This window comes from Lepidochelys kempii, chromosome 9 (assembly GCF_965140285.1).
Source record: "Lepidochelys kempii isolate rLepKem1 chromosome 9, rLepKem1.hap1, whole genome shotgun sequence".
NCBI lineage: Eukaryota > Metazoa > Chordata > Testudines > Cheloniidae > Lepidochelys > Lepidochelys kempii.
Window position 1 is genome coordinate 51,014,402 of NC_136388.1, and position 20,779 is coordinate 51,035,180.

General features: G+C 48.7%; 2 protein-coding genes across 5 annotated transcripts in view; both read left to right on the forward strand.

Moving 5' to 3' along the window:
• On the forward strand, positions 1–20,147 carry TBCCD1 (TBCC domain containing 1). Of its 4 annotated transcripts, none has more exons than XM_073360339.2 (8): positions 1–384; positions 1,053–1,442; positions 3,726–3,881; positions 5,638–6,004; positions 7,234–7,420; positions 7,578–8,075; positions 11,647–11,807; positions 19,598–20,147. In XM_073360339.2, the coding sequence occupies exons 2-7, from the start codon at positions 1,107–1,109 to the stop codon at positions 11,774–11,776; spliced, it is 1,674 nt and encodes a 557-aa protein (XP_073216440.1). In that variant the 5' UTR covers positions 1–384; positions 1,053–1,106; the 3' UTR covers positions 11,777–11,807; positions 19,598–20,147. The 4 variants fall into 4 exon arrangements, 3 of the variants coding, with proteins under 3 accessions (XP_073216440.1, XP_073216441.1, XP_073216442.1); XM_073360340.1 differs by lacking the exon at positions 1–384 and adding an exon at positions 418–503; XR_012160836.1 differs by lacking the exon at positions 1–384 and having other exon boundaries at positions 19,598–19,840; positions 20,075–20,147.
• The window catches only part of CRYGS (crystallin gamma S), an 11,806-nt gene continuing 10,717 nt past the window's right edge, over positions 19,691–20,779 (forward strand). Inside the window, exon 1 of the mRNA XM_078854210.1 lies at positions 19,691–19,840. Coding sequence (XP_078710336.1) covers positions 19,691–19,840 — 150 coding nt within the window. The remainder of the gene's footprint in view (positions 19,841–20,779) is intronic.

The window sequence follows — 20,779 nt, forward strand, 5'->3', positions numbered from 1 at the left end:
CTAGCGCAGGCGCTTAAGTTCCAGCAAAAGACTAGTCTGTGCTGCAGGCTATGTCCTGGGGAGCTTGTGTAAACCGCCCTCTCTTCCTCCCCCCGCAGTGCTCTGGTACTGGGGTCACGCCAATCACTGATAACGGTCATATGTAAATCAGGGGGCGGAGCAGCGCGAGAGGCCAGGCTGGCTGCAGCTCGGTCGGACGTTTATCGTACGGGGCCTCTGAGCCGTTACTTTGCCTGCAGCAGCGGCCAGCCCATGAGGAAGAATAGAAGGCCACGTGCGGCTTAGGGGTCTATGGGATGGAGCCTGTCCTGCCGGTGGTCCGGAAGGGGCCTGGGCGGGGCACGTCTAGCCAATGGCTCGATGGTGTTGGTGGGATCTGCCTAGGTAACGTCTCGCTGGTCTGCCGGCCGCGGCCGCTCAGTGCGCATGCGTGGTTGCTACGTGCGGCTGGGGCGGGAGCGGAGCACCCTGGCCCTGCTTAAGGGCAGGCGCGGCCCGCGCAGGTGAACGCGGGCTCGGGGCGCGGTGGCCGGGGTTGGTGTCGGCCCTGGGGCAGGCGGTCCTGGAGCTCGCCCGGCCAGCTACCGCCCCCAGTGCAGCCCCTCCTGGGGCTCGCAGGCCGGCCGCGCCCAGGCGTCCTGCCGCGGGGTGCAGGGAGCCTTCTCACCCGGGCCGGCTTCCCGGGGGGGCGGGGGACTCGTTCTCGCCTCAGACCCGCCTCTGGGCGCCGGGGGCGGCCTGGCCTTCCTTTGTAGCGCTCATGGCTCCCCCAGCAGGCCGGAGCTCCTGGGTCTGTAGGAGTGGGTTATGAAACACGTGCTATGTCGGGTTGCCCCTTGTAGCAGAGGCTTTCCAAGCATGGTTCCGCTGTTGGTCGTTTGTGGTCTGGTTGGGCTTGTGAGTCCCAAGCCTGGCCCAGGCCCCCTGCACTAGGTGCTGTACAAACCAGGGGCAAAATGCTGGCCCTTGCCCCAAAGAGCTCACTCTGGCCTTGGCGCAAATGAAGCTGAGTGTTTTTGGATCAATGTCTGGTGTTTTGTTTTGTTTGTCAGATCTGCAGGGAAGGCAGTTCAACCCTAGATGTGGAGTTCCCAGAGCTGGTTAAAATGGATCAGTCTATGGTGCACCTCTGGGTGAAAACAGAACCCTTCATAGTGGGGGCTTTGCAGATCCCCCCTCCATCCAAGTTCAGCATGCACTATCTCCGGAAGATGTCCACGTATGTCCGGACGCGGGCCAGTGAGGGCTGTTATCCACGCCTTTTCTGGCCTATGTGGCGGCACATTGCCTGTGGGAAGCTGCAGTTAGCCAAGGATTTGGCCTGGCTCTACTTTGAGATATTTGGCAGTCTAGTGGAACGGACTCCAGAGGAACATCTGGAATGGGCAGAGGTGGTGTCCAGCTGCAAGTCAGAAGAGGAATTAGAGAAGCAGAGGAATAAGGCATGAAATATAATGTTGTAAGCTTTCTCTGGTGAACAGTTTTAGGCATTAGAGCATGGGCTGTGCCAGTCAAGGTTGTATGATTAGGTCCTTTTGCTACTCATGCACAGTCATTTGGGATCACGTCCAGCCTTTTGATCTAAAGTGTTGTACAACCACATTTCCTGCAGCCTTTTTCTCACACTCTTCATGGCAGTGAAGCCCTAATCATTCTGCTAACTGTGCCTGTGAATGCAGATCACGCATTCAAGTTGTTGGTTGTTAGTTGTTTTCTGTTTGACTGGGGTAAATACCAGTAATCAGATTTGCCCTTCAGAGTCACATTGCTACTTTTCCACTTTAAAAGACAAGGTAGCATTACAGGTAGCATTAGGACCTGCTTTGAGCAGGGGCTTGAACTAGATGACCTCCTGAGGGCCCTTCCAACCCTGATATTCTATGATTACAGAACAAATGCTGTTCAGCAAGATTACATATGGTTGGTATAACCAATAGACACTTTTCTAGAGTAAAACATTTGACATAAAAAATAACAGGGTCTTGCTTAAACCCTCAAAAGCAGAGAAATCCCAAGTCTGGTTTGTTCCTAACATCCTATTATTTTTCTACACAACATGGGAAGAGTTGCACAAAGGAGACTTCTGTAAAGGTGACCTGCAGACAATTTAAATTAGACTAGTCCTTTTTTGCTGGTTTATGATGTATAAAATAGATTTGAACATCTACATTTTTTTCTCTGTTTCACTTTATCAGGATTTTCAGCTATTTTTCCCCTGGTTTTGCTGGCTGACTTGTAGGGAAAAGGGGGAAAAAAAGAAAGGTCTCAGAATGTATGTTCCGCCACAAAGGGTGGGACCATTCAGAAAAGTTATCCTTTAACGTGTTAGTTGGTCTTATCAGAAACGAGATTTAAACAGTCTAATTAAAAATCCGCTCCTCTTTTTCTTGCCTCTTGCAATGTCATTTTGCTTATTCTCTAATCATTGTAATACTAGACAGGACCTGAATTTGTAATGGGGCATGGCGGAAAGCAGAAGAAAGCTTTTGTCCTCCTTTGGATACAAAAAGTTTGGGCTGTTTTTTCTTTTTTAAAGAAGGTCCCGTCCCCTCTCTCTCCCCATCCCCCGAGGCACAAGTCCAATATTTTTCCTTTGCATGTCACTGTTAAATAACTCTTTCCACACTTTTTGATAAACTTTAAACACTTTCAGCATTTATTGATTGTGGCCCTGGTGGAAGGGTCTGGATCAAGGCTCGTTCTTGTGGGAGGAACCTGACCTCACTTCCTCTGGTCTGTACTGGAAAAGCCAGTGGTCTTCTGAAATTGAGTTTGTCAGAGAACAGCATTACGTGTGTGGTGCAAAGAGGCATGCTAAGGAGTGCACATATAAAAGATCCATGTGATAGTCCTGAAATCAATTGAGCTTAAACAGCAAGCTCCCTAGTCCATGAGTAGCTGTCCATTCATTATTTGCACTGGCCCTCTGGGTCTTGTGTTCATTCACAAAGTCTATGTGCTATTATCTAGTGGACCTTTGGTAGCACTTGCTGTAGTCAAGATTGCAAAACAGGTTTGTTATAACCATGTTTTTGCACACTGATCTTTGAAATGTACAGCATTTAGGGGGCACGATTTGAACACAGATCAGCCATTTGACCTAGAGGGTGAAAAACTATATCCATTTGAAAACCATTCTAACACTCATTAAAGACTACACTTAATTGTGTGTGTGTGTTTTTTTTTTAATTTGACACTTGATAATGGCCATTTTTCATTGGAGGGCCTAGTGCTTTTGTTTGATGGTGTCCCAAACTATGCATATTGAGCCTAAGGAGAAGTGTTTTTAGGAAATTGTGGGAAAGTGGAAAAAAAGGTTTGAGAATGAGGGTCTTCCCAAGGTTACCAATGGCATGTGCAGTGACAAATATTGTGATGTAGACAGTGAGAGAGGCTGAGCTTTTTGCATTCCTGTAATGTGGTTAAGGAGGGGTGTATAATTAAAAACAAGGAAACGGAAACAGAAACCATGTAGAAACCAAGCAAGCACTTGTCAAGCCCATAAACCTAATTTCTGGGTGTGTCTGTAAACTACAGCTTTCTTGAGGCTTGTTAATAGCTGATAGTAACAGCACATACCTATTTGTGAAGGGGAGCCACAATCAGTTATGATATTGTAGATACCCTGTTGTCTACGTTCTAAAAGAATAGGCTCTTTGGTTGAATTATTGCATGCATTGGTCATGTTCTGGTATGTGTTAATATTGTGTTCCCCTCTCGGCCAGCTGTCAGTAGACTCTCTGCAGTTCCTGCTGTTCTTGTACATTCAGCAGCTAAACAAGGTTTCCTTGCGGACATCTCTGATTGGAGAAGAGTGGCCAAGTCCCACGGACAAATCTCAGTCTGCCAACCTGACTGGAAAATCCACCTGTCAAAATAAGGTATTGTTTGTAACCCTGTCCCCACAGAGGTTACTGTGAGGGAGGGGCTGCAAAACCTTCACCTTAAAGTGGGGTGGGGAGCAGATCTGCTTTGTGGGGGAAGTGAACTCCTACCCAAGACTTATGTATGCACCTAGGGTGCACTTAGCTCAATTGACTAAGTAATGAATTAGATGGTCACTGTAACATGAATTTTGAAAAATCTAACTTGCCCATAAAAACTTGCAGCAGACTGAACTTTCACATCCAGTCTCAATCTGTGATATTTTTTAAAATTTCCCCCCAAAATCTTTGCCCTTTAAATTAGAGGAGTGTAACAAAGCAGAAAATGTTCATTTATTTCAGAGGCTGCTCCTCCATAATTACATGTTCAGGCTTCTAGGGTAACCATTCTTAGAGTAATTTCTGAATAAGTTACACAAAGCTGGGAGTCAGAGAAATAGATTAGTTAACCACCTACATTTGATTATATTTGACTAAGTCTTGTATCTCACATTCAGAAGTATCTGAAGTTAGCCAGGTCTGCTGCACTACCATGTTCGAAAGTGAATTACAAACGGACAGCAGCACAATAGAGACACTGAGCTGACCCCACACCTTGAAAAAAGTCCAGTTGCCAGGGTCAGCAGGATTTTGTCAGGGGTGTGACATCAATACCATGCATGTTGTAGTGTCACATGGAACAAGAACTGTTGAACTGCAACTCAAGAGCATCTGAAACTAAAAATAGGGGTTAGTGGACTTTAAACACAAAGACTTATAATAGACAAGAGGGGGAAGTGCTTATCCAGGGCTTTGTGCTGAATGCTTCTCTTTACACATACTGTTCAGGGCATTCAGCATCATTCTATAGCGGATGATTTTTGTTAACTGCAGTTCAAGTTCAAAACTAGACTGGCCCATCTTGTGAAACTTCATGAGTAGATAATGGATCTGCCATATCTATTTCAGAAGCTTCATTCCCACGCAGGGTGGGGGATTATAGTCCTTGGGGTTATCCTTTTGTGAACCATTGAGGAAATGCACCTACTTGCCGCTAACTTTCTAGGTATCTGGAATGGGCACTCTAGGTGACTGTACCTCTTTGGTGTGGTCCAGTGAGGCCCGTCCAGCATAAGCTGATGTTTGTTAGAGTTTTCATCGTTGGCTGTCTCATATTCTGGTCTTCCCTTGCTATGGAGACCATCTGCACTTGAACTATAATGATCCTTTGAGATGAATATTTAATGAGATTTTTCCTCATAATGGACTATCTAAGGTTTTTCCCACAACTCCTGAGTTAGTACTTGATTGCATCTATTCTGAGCATCCAGGTTCAATAGGAACCATAATTGCCTTCATGGAGGCTTAGACTGTCAGGTATTTGTTACAGTTCATTCCAGCCCTCATTTCCAAGCACCTATGTGCTGAACCTTTTCATGAAGAGTGGAGTGGTAATCCATTTCCTTCTCTCACTCTAACTAATACAGTGACAGGTTGGTCATGGCCACAGCAAGTAGAACTACTGAACCTCTTCCACTCTGAAGGTGGCTAGTGGATCCAATGTCCTTTATTTGCTGGGGGAGTCTGTTGTGGGTGTAAGAGAAGGCCCGCAGAATCAATGGGGTTTGGGGGAAGGAGTGTATTCTGCGTCTACTGCTTTCTCCTTTTAGAGCTGCTGTGGGTGGGATCTGAGCAGGATGCAATGGATAGTGCATTAGGAAGGTGTCTCAGCCTGGTAAGAGCTCCTCTGTTTGTTTTTGTTTTGATTTCTAAGAACTGGAATGATTACACCCACCAAGCGTTTGTGCAGAACCACCTGTTGGATCTGCTGGAACTGCTACTGGACCCGGACCAGCTCACGGCCTCTTCCCATTCCACTCACAGTAGCTTGGTCTCCCCTGAAGCTGTTCGAGCTCTCAGCTTTCTCATTGAGGGGACCGTGAACAAAACCAGGACTGTCCATCCTCTTCATGAGCTTGCTCTCTGGCAGCCCTTGCATGCGAAGAACGGCTACTCGAAGATTTCCAAAGCCTTCTCTTTCCCCAAGCTAGAGGCCTGGCTGAGGGCCTGCCTGACTGGGAGCCCATTTGGGACGTCTGCCTGCCTCAAGTCTGGGAAGAAACTTGCATGGGCGCAGCAAGGTATTTGAAAGCCTTGGCTTTGCTCTTTAGTTTTAGGATCAGACTCCTGATCCACCGGAACAGAGGAGAGTGGAAAGTTGGTTTGTGGGCATTGGTGCTCTTTTGCCTGTCCTCTTCTTTACAGGAGAGAAGGGGGAGTTCACAGCTGAAAGAGCTGTTCATGCAAAATGCCTTATCCTCCTGTTTCCAAACTCTCCTATTTAACACTCATTACTCCTTCTGTGTTCTCTAGCTTGCATGTGTCCCCCTTCCCCACTTCAAGTTGATATCCAGATCCTGTGTGGTGTATATTGGCTGTTGCTAGCAGGCTTTCTTATTCTTAAAGACTCATTTGTTTGGAAGGTGCATTCTCCTGCATAGTGAATGTTAATGCCCAAGAAAGCAAACGATTGATTGCACAGGCTAAACCCAGGGTTAGGTGGAATTGCTGTATCGGCTGCTCCATATAGCTCTGTCAATGTAATTCAGACCTGACTAGTGTTACTACTTTTCTGTTCCTAAGTGGGGATTAACAGATAAATGGGGTGGCTCTCTAGCTGTTCAGGTACTTCCATGGCCTCAGTCACTGTTGTATCTGAGTGCCTCACAAACATTAATGGATTTACTTTTAAACACCCCTCTGAGGTGGGTCAGTATTATTACTCCCATTTGACAGATGGGAATTGAGGCACAGTGTAGATTAAGTGACTTGCCCAAGGTCGCAGAAGGCAGTGTGTGGAAGTATTTGCACTGCAGCTGCGACCGCAGCATATGTTGATGTACCTAAACTATCTATGAACTTCTGTCTGTGGGAGTCAGAATGAAGACTCCTGATCTCATGTAACATGCAATTATAGGTTTTCAGAGGGAGAGAAAACTAGTCTTAATCCATTCCATCAGTAAGAATGGAAGAACATCCTGTGGTAACAAGTGCCCTGAGGGCTGTATACCTACAGGGAGCACACCACTTGGTAAGAATACATTGGAACAGACATGCTCCTATTTCATCAGCACAGTGGTGAAAATTTGCAAACTGCTGTAAATCTCAGTTTGGCAGAAAGAGCCCTGATGTTCAGGAGGAATTTTACAAAGAGAGTTGGGATCTAAATCCCAAGCATCAGGATGACTTTGTTTTTTTGATAGGATATTTTCTCTGTGGCTGCCTGGTGAAATGTGATGTCATGGTCCGCCTGCTTAGGAAATATGTTCAGACTTTTTTTGTGCTAATGTGTGTAACTTTTGCCTTGCAGTTGAAGGAACAACCAAGAGAGCAAAGATTGCGTGCAATGCCCATGTGGTCCCTGAGGTTCACCGCATGGTGGTGATGAGCCAAGTCTACAAACAGACGCTGGCCAAGAGCTCGGATACCCTGGTGGGTGCTCATGTGAAGATCCATCGCTGCAATGAGTCCTTCATATATCTGCTCTCTCCTTTACGGTGAGTTTACATTCTCCTGGAATGCAGTGAAACCTCTTCGGGTGGGTTGCATTGGTATTTCCTGGTTCCCATTAGACATGGCAACCCCACTTGAACAGTGTATGGCCTTGTCCTGTTCTTGGGGATCCTGGCTTACTGCGACCTTTCTCTCTTTCAGATCTGTGACCATTGAGAAGTGCAGGAATAGCACTTTTGTCCTGGGCCCTGTGCAGACAGCCATTCACCTCCACAGCTGTGATAATGTCAAAGTCATTGGCATCTGCCACCGTTTGTCTATCTCCTCTACGACAGGCTGCACCTTCAACATTCTCACGCCTACACACCCTCTCATTCTCTTGGGTAACCAAGCAGTAACTTTTGCCCCTTATCACACCCATTACCCAATGCTTGAGGACCACATGGCCCGGATGGGCCTGGCTACAGTGCCTAACTACTGGGACAGTCCAATGCTGGTGTGCAAAGAGAACAGTGATGCCAGTGTCTTCCGACTCTTACCCCCCAATGAGTTTTATACATTTGTCATTCCTTTTGAGATGGAAGGAGATACGACAGAAACGCCTGGGGGGCTGCCACATGCATACCAGAAGGCACTGAGTCAACGAGAGCAGAAGATACAGGTTTGGCAAAAAACTGTGAAAGAGGCAGGGCTAACGAAGTGAGTAATTGGCTTCCTCCAGAAGGGGAGGAATGTGTATTTAATGCTCTGAAACTCAACTTGTCCATACAAGTACAAATCTCTTTGACCTGACATCACTGAACAAAAATGCTCTTGCATGAGGTCTGTTTATCTAGTCCAGTGGTCTCCAACCTTTTTATACCCAAGATGACTTTTTGAATGTGAGGGCAACCCAGGATCTACCCTGCCCATTCCCTGCGTCCCTGCCCCTTTTCCGAAGCCTTGCCCTGCTCACTCCACCCGTTGCTCGCTCTCCCCCACCCTCACTCACTTTCACCAGGCTGGGTGGTTGGGGTTTGAGAGGGGGTGCGGGCTGGAGCCGAGGGGTTTGCAGTGTTGGAGGGGGCTCCAGGCTGAGCCTGGGGCAGGGGGTTGGAGTGCAGGAGGGGATGAGGGGTTCAAGCTATGGGAGGGAGTTTGGGTGCAGGAGGGTCCTCCGGCCTGGGGCAGAGTGTTGAGGGGCAGGAGTGGGTGTGGGGTGCTGGCTCTGGGATGGGGGGTTGGGATGTGGGCTCCCACCAGGCGGCACTCACCTCGGGCAGCTCCCGGTCTGTGGTGCAGTGGGCTAAGGCAGGCTCCCTGCCTGCCACGGTCCCATGCCGCTCCTGGAAGGGGCCAACGCGCCCCTGCGGCCTGGGATGTGGGGGAAGGGAGGGTCACGGGCTCTGCACGCTGCCCCTCTCTGCCGGCACCTCCTCCGCAGATCCCATTGGCTATAGTGCCCCATTACCGGCCATTGGGAGCTGTGGGGGCAGTGCTTGTGGGAGCAGCGTGCGGAGACTCCTGGGTGTGCTGACCTCTTCCGAGAGTGGTGTGGGGCCGGGGCAGGCAGGGGGCCTGCCTCAGTGGCAGCCTCACTACACCACCCGACTTCTAGCCATTGTGATCTACTGGGAGAGTCTCCAGGATCGACTAGTCAATTGCAATTGACTGGGTGGTGACCACTGATCTAGTCTGTGTTTTATTCATGAGTACACTGGGGGTGTGAGGAGCTGGCAGCATTTGGTATCCTGCTTTTGTATTGAAAACTCTAGCCACCTTATTCTGTTTGAAGGAAATCTGGTGTGTGTGTGTGTGTGGGAGTTACAAGCTCATAAAATACAGGAAAAATGTGCAAAGATCTTATGAAATGAAAACACATGTGTACTGTGTGTGTTAACTCCTCAAACACAAAATGAGAAGCTTGTAGTTCTGTAGGTAAAACATATTAACACACTCAAGTCTCCAATCTACTAATTAGGCCTTACTTTGCTTTTGTAGCTTATCTTGCATAGTAATCTACCCTTTTAGCAATTTACTGCTTTTTCAGCACCTAGGCTGTTAAGAAGTTTTAAATAAGTTAAAACATGTTCTTTTGATGCCAGTTGGCTGGATAGGAGTGCAGGACACCAGATATTGACCGTTCTGAATTTAGCTGGTCCTGTCTTCAGGATTTTACTCTTGGTATCATTTTGATGCAAACAAACTGTCTCCCAATGTTGATAAATGCAAAGTAAAGCACATTGGAAAACATAATCTCAACTATACATATAAAATGAGGTCTAAATTAGCTGTTTCCATTCAAGAAAGAGATCTTGGAGTCATTTTGGATAGTTCTCTGAAAACATCCACTCAATGTGCAGCGGCAGTCAAAAACAAACAGAACGTTGGGAATCATTAAGAAAGGGATAGATAATAAGACAAAAATATCATATTGCCTCTATATAAATCTATGGTATACTCACATCTTGAATACTGCATGCAGATGTGGTTGCCCCATCTCGAAAAAGATGTATTGGACTTGGAAAAGGTTCAGAAAAGGACAACAAAAATGATTAAGGGTATAGAACAGCTTCCATATGAGGAGAGATTAATTATGAGACTGGGACTTTTCAGCTTGGGAAAGAGATAACTAAGGGAGGATATGATAGAAGTCTATAAAATCATGACTGGTGTGGAGAAAGTAAATAAGAAAGTGTTATTTACTCCTCATAATGCAAGAACTAGGGGCACCAAATGAAATGAGTAGGCAGCAGGTTTAAAACAAACAAAAGGAAGTATTTCTTCACAGAACATGCAGTCAACCTGTGGAACTCTCTTTGCCAGAGGATGTTGTGAAGGCGAAGACTATAAAAGGGTTTAAAAAAGAACTAGATAAGTTCAGGGAGGATAGGTCCAGCAATGGCTATTAGCCAGGATGGGCAGGGATGTAAAACCATACTGTGAAGTGTCCCTAGCCTCTGTTTGCAAGAAGCTGGGAATGAACAACAAGGGATGGATCACTTGATGATTACCTGTTCTGTTCATTCCCTCTGGGGCACCTGGCATAGGCCACTGTCAGAAGACAGGATACTGGGCTAGATGGACCTTTGGTCTGACCCAGTATGGCTGTTCTTATGTTCTTATTACCTCCTTTACAAACCCACAGTGCGAGTAGAACTCTGGATCTTCAATTTTAAAGGCTAGAAGAGAAGGAAGCAACAATAGCTTGTGTTTCAGCTGGTTTTTGTTTCCCTGATCTGGGCTCAGCCTGTGGCTTCTAGATTTGGAGTCAGTAAGCCAAGTCATGGAGAGAGTCCCTAGCTTCTCTGAATTGTTTAATTTTGGATGGTCTCAGTCCTCAGTTTAGTTAGATGAAGCCAGGGTTCCAGTGAAACTGAGTGGTATCATTGGTCTGTGATTTGTCAAGTCCTTCTTTTGTTTAGTGCATGAAGAGTCCCTTGTCATGAATACTACATTTGATCAAGGTGCTCTTTGGACTCGGTGCAGACTTCAAGACTTGCATAGATTGGAGAATAGCATTGGTATCTGACAGTCTTTGATTCAGAGTTTATATTGCGCTACATTACATCTGTCTATTCTTGAATCCTGACTCCTCCAGTGCCTGTGTGTGTGAGTCTTGTTGAGTAAAGGCAGAACTTCAGACGTGAGTGATTTAATACCATTGACGTTAGGGGTTGGGTAAGTAGCATAGGGGTTAATGTGTCACTCACTTCTCTGGCGATACTATTTACATTTTGCCTGGGTTGCAAATGGCAGACATGTATAGACTTAAGTTTTATGTGATGTAGGTATTTTTAGTAAAAGTCACAGGATGTGGGCAATGAACAGTAAATCACGGAAACCGGAGCTCCGCCACCTGGGGCTGAAATCGCAGAGGTCACACAAAATCACCGAATCCCTAACCTTTGTGACAGACTCATGGCCTTAGGTATAATTTCCTGTTTGTGCTCTGAGAATCCTAGGGCAGAAGTCCTACAGGTCAGAGGTACAGTAACAGCAGTGTGGGGAAGTCTGCGTGGCTTATTTCAACGCCAGCAGTCTCTCTTTCTGAGGTATTCTAACTAATAGTTTTTATTAGGTGAATTCAGTCTTCCCCAGGTGGGCAGTATGGGAAACAAATCCAATGGCTTTGTTAGGCGTGGTAAGTGTAGATCTGTTGCTTATTTTCAGTGAGGATGGAAAAGGCTACTAATTTGAGTACCCAAGGAGAGATGTTTGGAAGTGTGGTGTGAATGCTTACAAGACTGTACTTCACTTGCTACATTGCTGATGTTCTGGTGGGTTTCAGGGATCAGAGGAAGCAGTTCCAGGTGCTGGTGGAGAACAAATTCTATGAATGGCTAATTCACACAGGACATCGTCAGCAGCTGGACAGCCTCGTGCCTCCTGCAGCAGGCTCCAAGCAAGCGGCAGGATAGGATGCTCTCCTTTAACAGAAGGAAAGGAAGGGTGAGTACTGGGACAGTTTCTCTCCTGCTACATGATAGAGAAATTGTCATACTACTTTACATACATTTGTGTGTACATGGTATCCAGATGGGAACAATGAGTGTGAAATTGTCCGTGGGCCTCCTCCCAACAGCCTGAGATCTGGCTTTGGTTTTCAGTTAGGAGCCAAAACCTCCTCTGAGCTTCTATCTGCTCCCTTGTTTACTCCAATTCTTCCTTCCGTCCCCATGGCCCTTCTGGCTGAAGAGCTCTTTATGGATCTCTGATTTCAGTTTCTGACAGAATAATCTTGAAATGAGGTTGAAGTACTTCACTTATGCCTCTGGTCTGTGTATAGTATCTGTCTCTGACAGACCAGCCTGCATGTGTCTGCATAGACAAGATACGTGCTTCAGGTATAGTCTGAGACCAGATCAGTTAGAACAGCCTAATTGTTCTGATGCCCTTACTTGCCCTCATCTCCTGCTGCTCACCAGGTACCTGAGGGCTTGTCTACATGGGGGTTTCATCCACAGTAGCTCAAGTCAGACTGGTGTGAAAATGCCTGTGCACTCACGATGCAATTCCTTAGAGCGCAGTTATACCACAAACTCTGGAATCCTCTTTCAAAGTGTGTTATGTTCGATTGAGTTAGTGCAGTTGGTTGTATGCACGCAGTGCTGCCATGCGCTACTTTGGCAGTTATTCAGCTGGTATCCCACATTGCTGTGTGTGTGTCCATTATTGATCTGTCTGTTTACCTGTGCGCCCTCCACTGCTCTGGGTTGAAGTTGACTGGATGTTCCTTTCCCTGTTTAAAAATTGCCATGGGAACAGAGTTTTCCCATTTGCTCCTGGATTCAGATATATCGGCATTCCTTTACACTCCAGCAGCCTTTACAACATGCCTTGAGCACCCACTTGGAGCCTTGCTGTGCCTCAGATCTCATCGCCACCTGGGGATCAGTGCAGCAAGTTCTTGTGGCCAGCCACCAGATAAAGGATCTCTTTGTGGACATTGCTAAGTAGAGGTCCATGAGGGGCCATAACCAGGATGCTGACCACCAGTGTGGGATAAAGAGCAAACAGCTCAGGAAGACTTATATTAAAGCCAGGGGTGCCAGGAAAAGATCCAGCAGTGGAATTGTATTCTGCCTATTTCTTGAGGAACTGGATGGGCTTTTGATCAATTACATCGTTACCAAGCCCAAGGAGCTGTGGACCCTGATGCTCTCCCTGTAGACTGCAGACAAGTGGCAAAAGTCATCAGAGGAGGAACATGAGGAGGGCAGCGAGGGGCTCTCCCCAGAAAGTCAGGATCTCGTCAGGAATCAGGACCCTAATTCTGGCTATGTGGGTGAGCCAGAAACCAGGTTGAGACTGAGAGGCAGATTACATGCCCTCCATAGGATCTATCTTTACAATGTATTATTGTTATATGACACCACTGTGCTAGCTTCTGATCCAAGTGTCCCATGGCTACAGTCTTTTTTGGCGGGTGGGAGCTGGGAGCCTTTCCAAATCTCCAGTACCTGCCTCCCTTTCTTATCCCACGTTTTCAAAATGGTGTCTACTCCAGCCGAGCAATTGGCTTCTGTTTCAGGTGAAAACTTTTCTTTTTTTTTTTTCTTTTCTTTTCTCCTGTCTGTCCTGTCTGGCAAATACGAGCTCCCCCCTCACCCCCAAAACCCCTGTCCATCTGCTCAAAATAGTGGCTGGCAGCATGGCACAGCTGCAGTCTTTACTCCATCTCTCACTCCCTAGCTCCCCTCCCGCAGCATATTGGAATAATGAAAACACTCAGTTGTACAACTTTGAACCATTTGGGACAATGGCTCTGGGCAAAGGGGTTTGGTTAGTATTCTCAGATGACGTGGGCATTGCATGCCTGTAAAGCACTACTCCTACAGCTCCCTGCTGAGGCATAAACACGCATTTGTACAGGAAAGAGGTCCACCTTACGGACAGCTTTTAATGTCTTTCCACAGGCTTATATAGAGAGAGGATTGGAGCAGTTCATGCTTTGGACAGTCAGTGCAGAACCTGATGTTTTTCTCTACACTTTCAGCATGTCTGCAGGGGTGATAAAGTAGAACCAGAGAAATTGCTTGACTTCCACCCCCACCCCCTATCTGCACTTTATCTGGGATAGATGCACAGTCATTGCCCTGGCATTCCCTCCACTCTGGCCACACTTCTGGGGGACCAGCTTGGTGAAGAACTTCACAGTGATGTCACTAGTGTGCCTTTGCCATTGTGAATAAGGCTGTTCTCTGTCGCCTAGTCACCTGCTTCAGTGTAACATCACTGAGTCAGGCCACGGATTACTATCCCGCTCGTTCCATATGCTCCCCACTAACTCCTTGGACGCCATAGAAACAACTCCAAGACGCAGCCAAATTGCAAAACCAGAGTGGGAACATAATTCCCAATCCCACCCTCAGCTTCCGAGGCACAGCTGCAACTCAAGCCAATCTAGCCCTGCTATGCACACACGGCCTGCTGGCTATGAGGGGCCCACCAAGACCAGAAGAATCTTGGGGGTGGTGGGGTGGGAATGAGAGAGACGTGTTAAAGAGGCTAGCCTAGCCTGTCCAGAATCCCACTAACATCTGCTTGGCTCGGTTTTTTCACTACTCCCTCAGCAATGGCACCTGCAGTGGCCAGACCTTCAAGGTCAGGGCCTTTATCCATGGCTGGTAGGGAAGAAACAGAGAACTTGGGATGAAATATCCAGCTTTCATTGTAGACTCCCCTCCCCACAAATAAAAAGAAACCGGTGAAGAGCTGGTGATTGTATTTGATGTCAGAGAGGGAAGAAGACCAGGAGCTATTGAACAAGAGGGTTGAAGTGGCTGGAAACAGTGTCACCATGGCTAGGGACAGCGTTGCTATGGCAAAAGGCACTGTGGAGGAAGAAAGAGAAATGCGGAGGCAACTCGGGGAGGTTGTACAAGTTCAGAATGCTCTGCTGAAGTGCATGCTGTGAGTGGGCACACAGACAATCCAGTGTCCTCAGCCAGGACCCAGCCATGTTGTTCTTTGAGTGATTGCTCATATTGATTCCAATTAGGTGTGTGCAGTCGTCAGAAAGTTTTTCCCTTAGCAGCACCCATCAGGTTGGCTGTGGAGCCCCTTGGAGCGGCGCCTTCATGGTGCTCAATATATGACCCTGCCGACCTGGCACCTCCTCTGTTCCTTCTTACAGCCAGTGATGGTCTTTGGAAATGTGGCATCTTGCCTGGCAAGTTCTACCACATTTCCCTAACTTTGTTTGTTCTCTATACATATTAGTTAGTTTAATTGTTTGTTAGTATTAGTAGTTAGCAGTTGGGCTGGGGGGTTTATCCTCTGTCCCGACTGCTTTTTCTTGGGAGGGATGCCATGTCCAAGTCCCAGGGGTTCAAGTCCTGCAGCAAGCCCGTGCCAATGGGCGACCCCCGTGACGGTTGTTTAAAGTGTCCGGGGGAGGCTCACCAAGCCAATTGGTGCAGGATTTGTAAGGGGTTTTGCCCCAGAACCAAAAAGCAGCGAGACTTTTGCCTTATGGAGGTGGCACTTAGACCTCAGCCTCTGCCGGTGCGGCAGGACCTGGCGCTGATCTCATATGGTGCGTGGTGACGGCAGCAGTGGTGGAAGTAGCACCACGGGTGGACTCTGGCAGAGACCTGTGGCACCGCTGCTCCCCAGCACCGAAACTGGCAGGACCCAGCATCGCTTCCACTCTCTGGTGCAGAAGCGGCACCGGAAGCAAGGGAGGAGCAGCTCTCCGTCCCAGAGGTCCACCCCTCTGGAGCCGGCCAAGGGGGCACGTCCTCGTTAGGAGCACCCAGTGCCGAAGTCTGCAGAGACAGCACCGTCGACTTTGGCCCCGCAAGGGGGGCCGTTGAGTCTGGTGCCGTTGGACTCTCCGGTCCAGGTCATCGAGGAAGTGGAGCTGGCCATCCACCCCAGACACCTTTGAGGCTGCAAGGGACCTCACTGCCATGACAGCGCCCAGGTCACCCACTCTTTGCTCCAAGCTTCCGATACCACATCGTATGGCACCGTCTCGAGGCAAACCAGTGATGCTCCAGCCGTTGGCACTGCTGATAAAGTCTCGGCGCCACTCTAGGTTGCACCAGCGCTCCCGCTCGCAGCGCCGATCCCCACGTCGATCCCCATCATGCAACAGGTTCCGGTCCCAATGCCGCTTAGCGACCCCGCGCAGCTCCAGGTTGCGGCATCGCTCTAGGTCGCAGCACTGCTCTCCAGCCCTCGACATGAAGAACACGTATTTCCATATAGCAATTCGTCCCGCACATTGGCACTTCCTATTCTTTGTGGTCAACCGCAAACATTACCAATTCGCTGTCCTACCATTAGGCTTCTCAACAGCCTCCCAAATGTTCACCAAGTGCATGCTGGTCGTGGCTGCTTTCCTCCGTTGACAACAGGTGCAGATATACCCCTATCTCGGTGCGGCCCCTGAGCAGCCAGTCGTCAAGGGATAAGTGCAATCCCAAATCTGTTTGGTCAGGTGCATATTTGTTCGACAGGGTCTCCTCCTCAACTTGGGGAAGTCGACCTTGGAATCGACCCAAAGAATAGAATTTATTTGGGCAGTGTTAGACTTGTATCAGACGCAGGCCCTTCTACTGGAGTCCCGATTCTGAGCCATCACAGACATAATTCAAAGCCTCCAACAATTCCCAGCCGCAACAGCAAAGGGTTGCCCGAGTCGCCTCGGCCACGTGGCTGCCTGCACTTACGTGACCCAGTATGCCAGGCTGTGGCTCAGACTTTTGCAGGCAAGGCTTGCTTCGGCCTACTACCTGGGGCGCAACAGCTTGAATTCAGTGGTCACGGTGCCTGGGCAGGTCCTTACACCCCTCCATTGGTGGCTCCACCCTTGGGCAGTGTGTGAAGGAATCCCCTTCCACAACCCTCAACCTTTCTTGTCCCTTGACACGGACACGTTGGCTCTGGGATGGGGGTGCATCTGGGAGACCTCCAGACGCAGGGCCTGTGGTCCCAGGACGAGCTCTCCCTACATAGCAACATCAGGGAGCTGAGGGTGGTGCACCTAACCTGCCAGGCCTTTCAGGCCTGAGTACAAGGCCAGTGCGTAGCAGTTACCACCATGTTTTACATCAACAAGCAAGGGGAAGCCCGTTCCTCTCCCCTATGCCAGGAGGCCTTCCAGCTGTGGGAGTTCTGCATAACCCACTCCATTCACCTGGAAGTGTCCTTTCTCCTAGGAATTCAGAACACGCTGGCGGACTGCCTCAGCAGGTCCTTCTGCACACACGAGTGATCCATCTGGCCGGATGTCATACACCTCATTTTCCAAAGGTGGGGGTTTCCCCAGGTCAACCTGTTTGCCACCCAACGCAACAGGAAATGCCTACTGTTCTGCTTCTTCCAGGGTCACAGCCCAGGCTCCCTCACGGACACATTCTTGCTATCCTGGAGAGGTTGCCTGCTCTATGCCTTTTCCCCCATTCCCTCTCATGCTCAAGGCCCACAGGGAGGGGGCAAAGCTAATTCTGATAGCTCCAGCGTGACCTCGACAACCCTGGTACAGTACTCTACTGGAGCGGTCACTGGGCGCACCGGTCACGTTACCTCTCCTCCCTGACCCAAGCTCAGGGCAGCGAGAGCAATTGCACCTGGGAACGTAGCTCTTTTGAGTCATCCAGTGCCCCTGATAACTTCGAGCCCTGTCACTCAACACCAGACACCCCAAGAACAAGAGGCAACAATGAGGCGTGTACTCACCCCTTTTTGTAGTCTGCCGTCCACTGCACTGTCACTTTAAAGCTTTGTTTCATTGTTTAATTAAAGCTTCATTTCTGCTGGTTTAAAAATCCATTCAGAAAGAGTCAGCGATGCACTTTATACAGGCAGTCCATTCATTTTGACTAAGTCAGAGGTTTTTACAAAAGGGTAAAGGCACAGACAAGATAAAATAAGGATTGCCACATCTACCACCTATCAAAGAAACAGCACAGCTCACAATCCATTCCCTTTGGGATAACAGCTGGATGTATAGCTGCACATTTTCAGGCCTGAAACTCCAGGAGCCATAGCCTGCACTGACTGTTTCCATTTTCCATTGGGCATTTTGCTGGCTGCTCAGACCCCTGAGCAAGTGTCTTCACCTCAGCCTCCCACCCATTGGAAAGCCTCCCACCCTCTCACTTACTATCTCAAATATTGCGCAAAATATAACCTGCAGCATGGGGTTTTTCTTTCTCCAGCTTCTAACCTATTCCACAAACAGTGCCACCTTCCTTGCAGGTGGCCAAGTACACACTCTGCTGTCATTCTGCAGCTACTGAGGTGATAGGGTCATGAACCAGGGCAGCAGCAGCAGAGTGTCCCACGATAACTGGAGCAATTCCCACACCATTAATATCCAGAACGATGCTGGGGGCAAATTCTCCTTTATTCACTCAGATAATTAGAGCTGAGTGTTGAAAGAGCCTAGCATTGTGGGACTTTCCAGACCACCCTATGTTTGTGAACCTGCCACAGTGATCAACCAGCCCTTGGAACACCATAAAGAAATATCCCTCTGGTTATACACTCTGAGCCATGGTGTGGGGGACAAGCAGTTGGCATGTAGATCCCATCAGTTGCCCCAATGCTGTTTGGGAACCCCACACTTGAAAAGCCATCAACTTTCTCCTGAATGCTACAAATTGGCTGGTTATGGACCAGTAGCATTTGGAGGTGGCCAGCTTGCACATGGCATTGGCGACCAGCATGTCTATGGGTTTGGGCACCACATGTTGGTATGCTGCCGCTGCAGCTCTGGGGCTAGCTCAGTGCAGATATCAAAAAAGATAGCCCTCGCCATCCTGAAATTCTCTCATCACTGCTGGTCATCCCAGGTCTAGGGAACGATCCTTTCCTACCAATCCCCACTGGTTTCCCAAGCCCTGAAAAGGTGTTGCACAGTGTTCCTGCTCCAGGAACAGCTCCAGTAGTAGCAGTTGCTCTGTGTCATCCTTGTCTTCGTCCTTGTTCCTCCACCACTGCCCAACCTGCTGCCAAAGGAGCTGCTGCTGGAGCCGCCACATCTGCTCAGTAGTGCAGTGGGTGAAGTCCAAAGACAAAGCCAAGTCACTCAGCTCGAGAGCTGAACTACATTCCAAACAGCCTCTACCTGTATGCAGTTGCCAGCATAGTGGTGTGGAGCATTGCTGGGTCCATGCTGGCTGACAGCAATTTGCAAATGGCACTCGCCTCTCCAGAAAGAGGGGAATGATGGGCTGGAGAGAGCTGAAGCATAGGATGTTTTTGAATTTACTCCAAGTCCTGGAATTCCACTGCCGCCTTCTATGCATCCCACTGCATGCAGTGAGAACATCCCCAGCATGCACACTGCTTAGCGTTGAAGCAAAGGACCGTGGGATACCCTCCGAGAATGCCAAGTGCTTAGTGCACAGGAAGCCCCTGCCATGTGGACACACAGATGCAAACTGAAAGAAGGAACAGCCAGCCCATGTGCACACTATTAGTGCAGCTTGCATATTGTGCATTAATTCTGCAGATTAATCGCTCTGTAGACAAGCCCTTAGCGGCCACTTCCATGATGCTTCAAAGAATTCTTTCCCTTATAATCTCTTGAATTTCTTAGTGGTGATGCACAAGGAGCCAGACACTTGCCCATGGTATGGATACAATCACCACGCATTTGAAATAGTTTGCTAAATGAAACTGATCATGCTCTGGGTTTTTCTCCAGCAAGCTGTTGGCCTGGGGAGGGGAAGTCACTGAATTGTTGGATTGCATGGTTGGAGTGAACTCATGTTTTGTTACAGAGTTGTGAAGATGGATGGTGACAAGCTGACAGTGGTTTCCAGTGAATACTTTGAGGCCATGCTGGTTAGACATTCCCATGGTGTTGCAAATTAATGAGGATATCTGGACCTCTGCATCAGCATGAGCTGGACACTTTTTTTTGCCCTGTTCAAGACATCACTGCATCACCTTGCTCCTTTCCAGGACCTGGGGTACATCAACTGCAGCTGGCTTCAGGAGGAAACCAGATGAAGGATTGCGTGGTAAGGAACGGTGATGCAAAGACAAGCCTGCGGTTTGCTGTGGGCCTCTTAGGCAGGGTGGGTGCCTAGTTAAAATTCTGGGCATGTATGTATCTTGCGAAGGCACTCACCTTGGTGTGACACTGGCCGCAGGGACATGAGGCTGTTGTGTGCACCTGTCTGGGGAAGAGCTTGTTACTCCCTTTCATAAATGATAATCAAATGTTTGATTTATTTTTTTCCCCCTCTCTCCAGTGTGTAAAATGAACTCGAGGTATTTTTCTATGTGGAGATGGCGTTAGCACTTAAAGGATGAAGTTTCATGAAATTGCCTAGGTCTTTTTCTTTGCCTCCTCCTTGCTTCTGTGAAATGTCAATAAATGGAATTTTAAGCCAAGTCAGGCATGTTTCCTACGAAAAGATTTCTCAGTAATGAGGTGGCCAAGGATTGAGGGGGCTCAGCCCCCCAGATCTGAGCAACCCTAGCCCAGCTCAGTGGGTGAAGCTCTGCCTCTGGCAGTTCCAAGCTGGCTTGGCACGGAGCTGCCTGCCTGCCAAGTAGCAGGACAAGCAGGAAAGTCGCTAGAGGCAGCAGCAAGAAGGGTGTGCCAGGTCCCCGCGTGGTGCAGAGTCCCTCCTGAGTGCAGCCATGCCCAGTGCTGGTGTGGTGGCGGCAAGGCCCTCTCAGCTGTTGCCTGGGTGCAGAACTGGCTCTGGAGTTGGTGCCAGGCAGGGCAGGAGTGAGCAAGAAGGAAGGGGCTGCAGAGAAAGGAGCCAGACACAGCCATCCAGCTCCCAAATAACCCCCCACCCAACGTTGTCCTCCTGCCCCAAATAAACTCAAGCCTCACAAAACCTCCTCCTGTTACAGCCCCCCCACTCATCCCCCTCCCATTTAGAAGAGCCTGCCACAGCAAATCTGTGAATCCTGAGAGTCAACAGGCCAGAGTGGAGAGCTAG

Coding starts and splice junctions, on each gene's coding strand:
- TBCCD1 (XM_073360339.2), top strand. CDS start 1,107: ATGGATCAGTCTATGGTGCACCTCTGGGTGAAAACAGAACCCTTCATA. Junction 3,882..5,637: donor AATCCACCTGTCAAAATAAG/GTATTGTTTGTA, acceptor TTGATTTCTAAG/AACTGGAATGATTACACCCA. Junction 8,076..11,646: donor AAAGAGGCAGGGCTAACGAA/GTGAGTAATTGG, acceptor GGTGGGTTTCAG/GGATCAGAGGAAGCAGTTCC.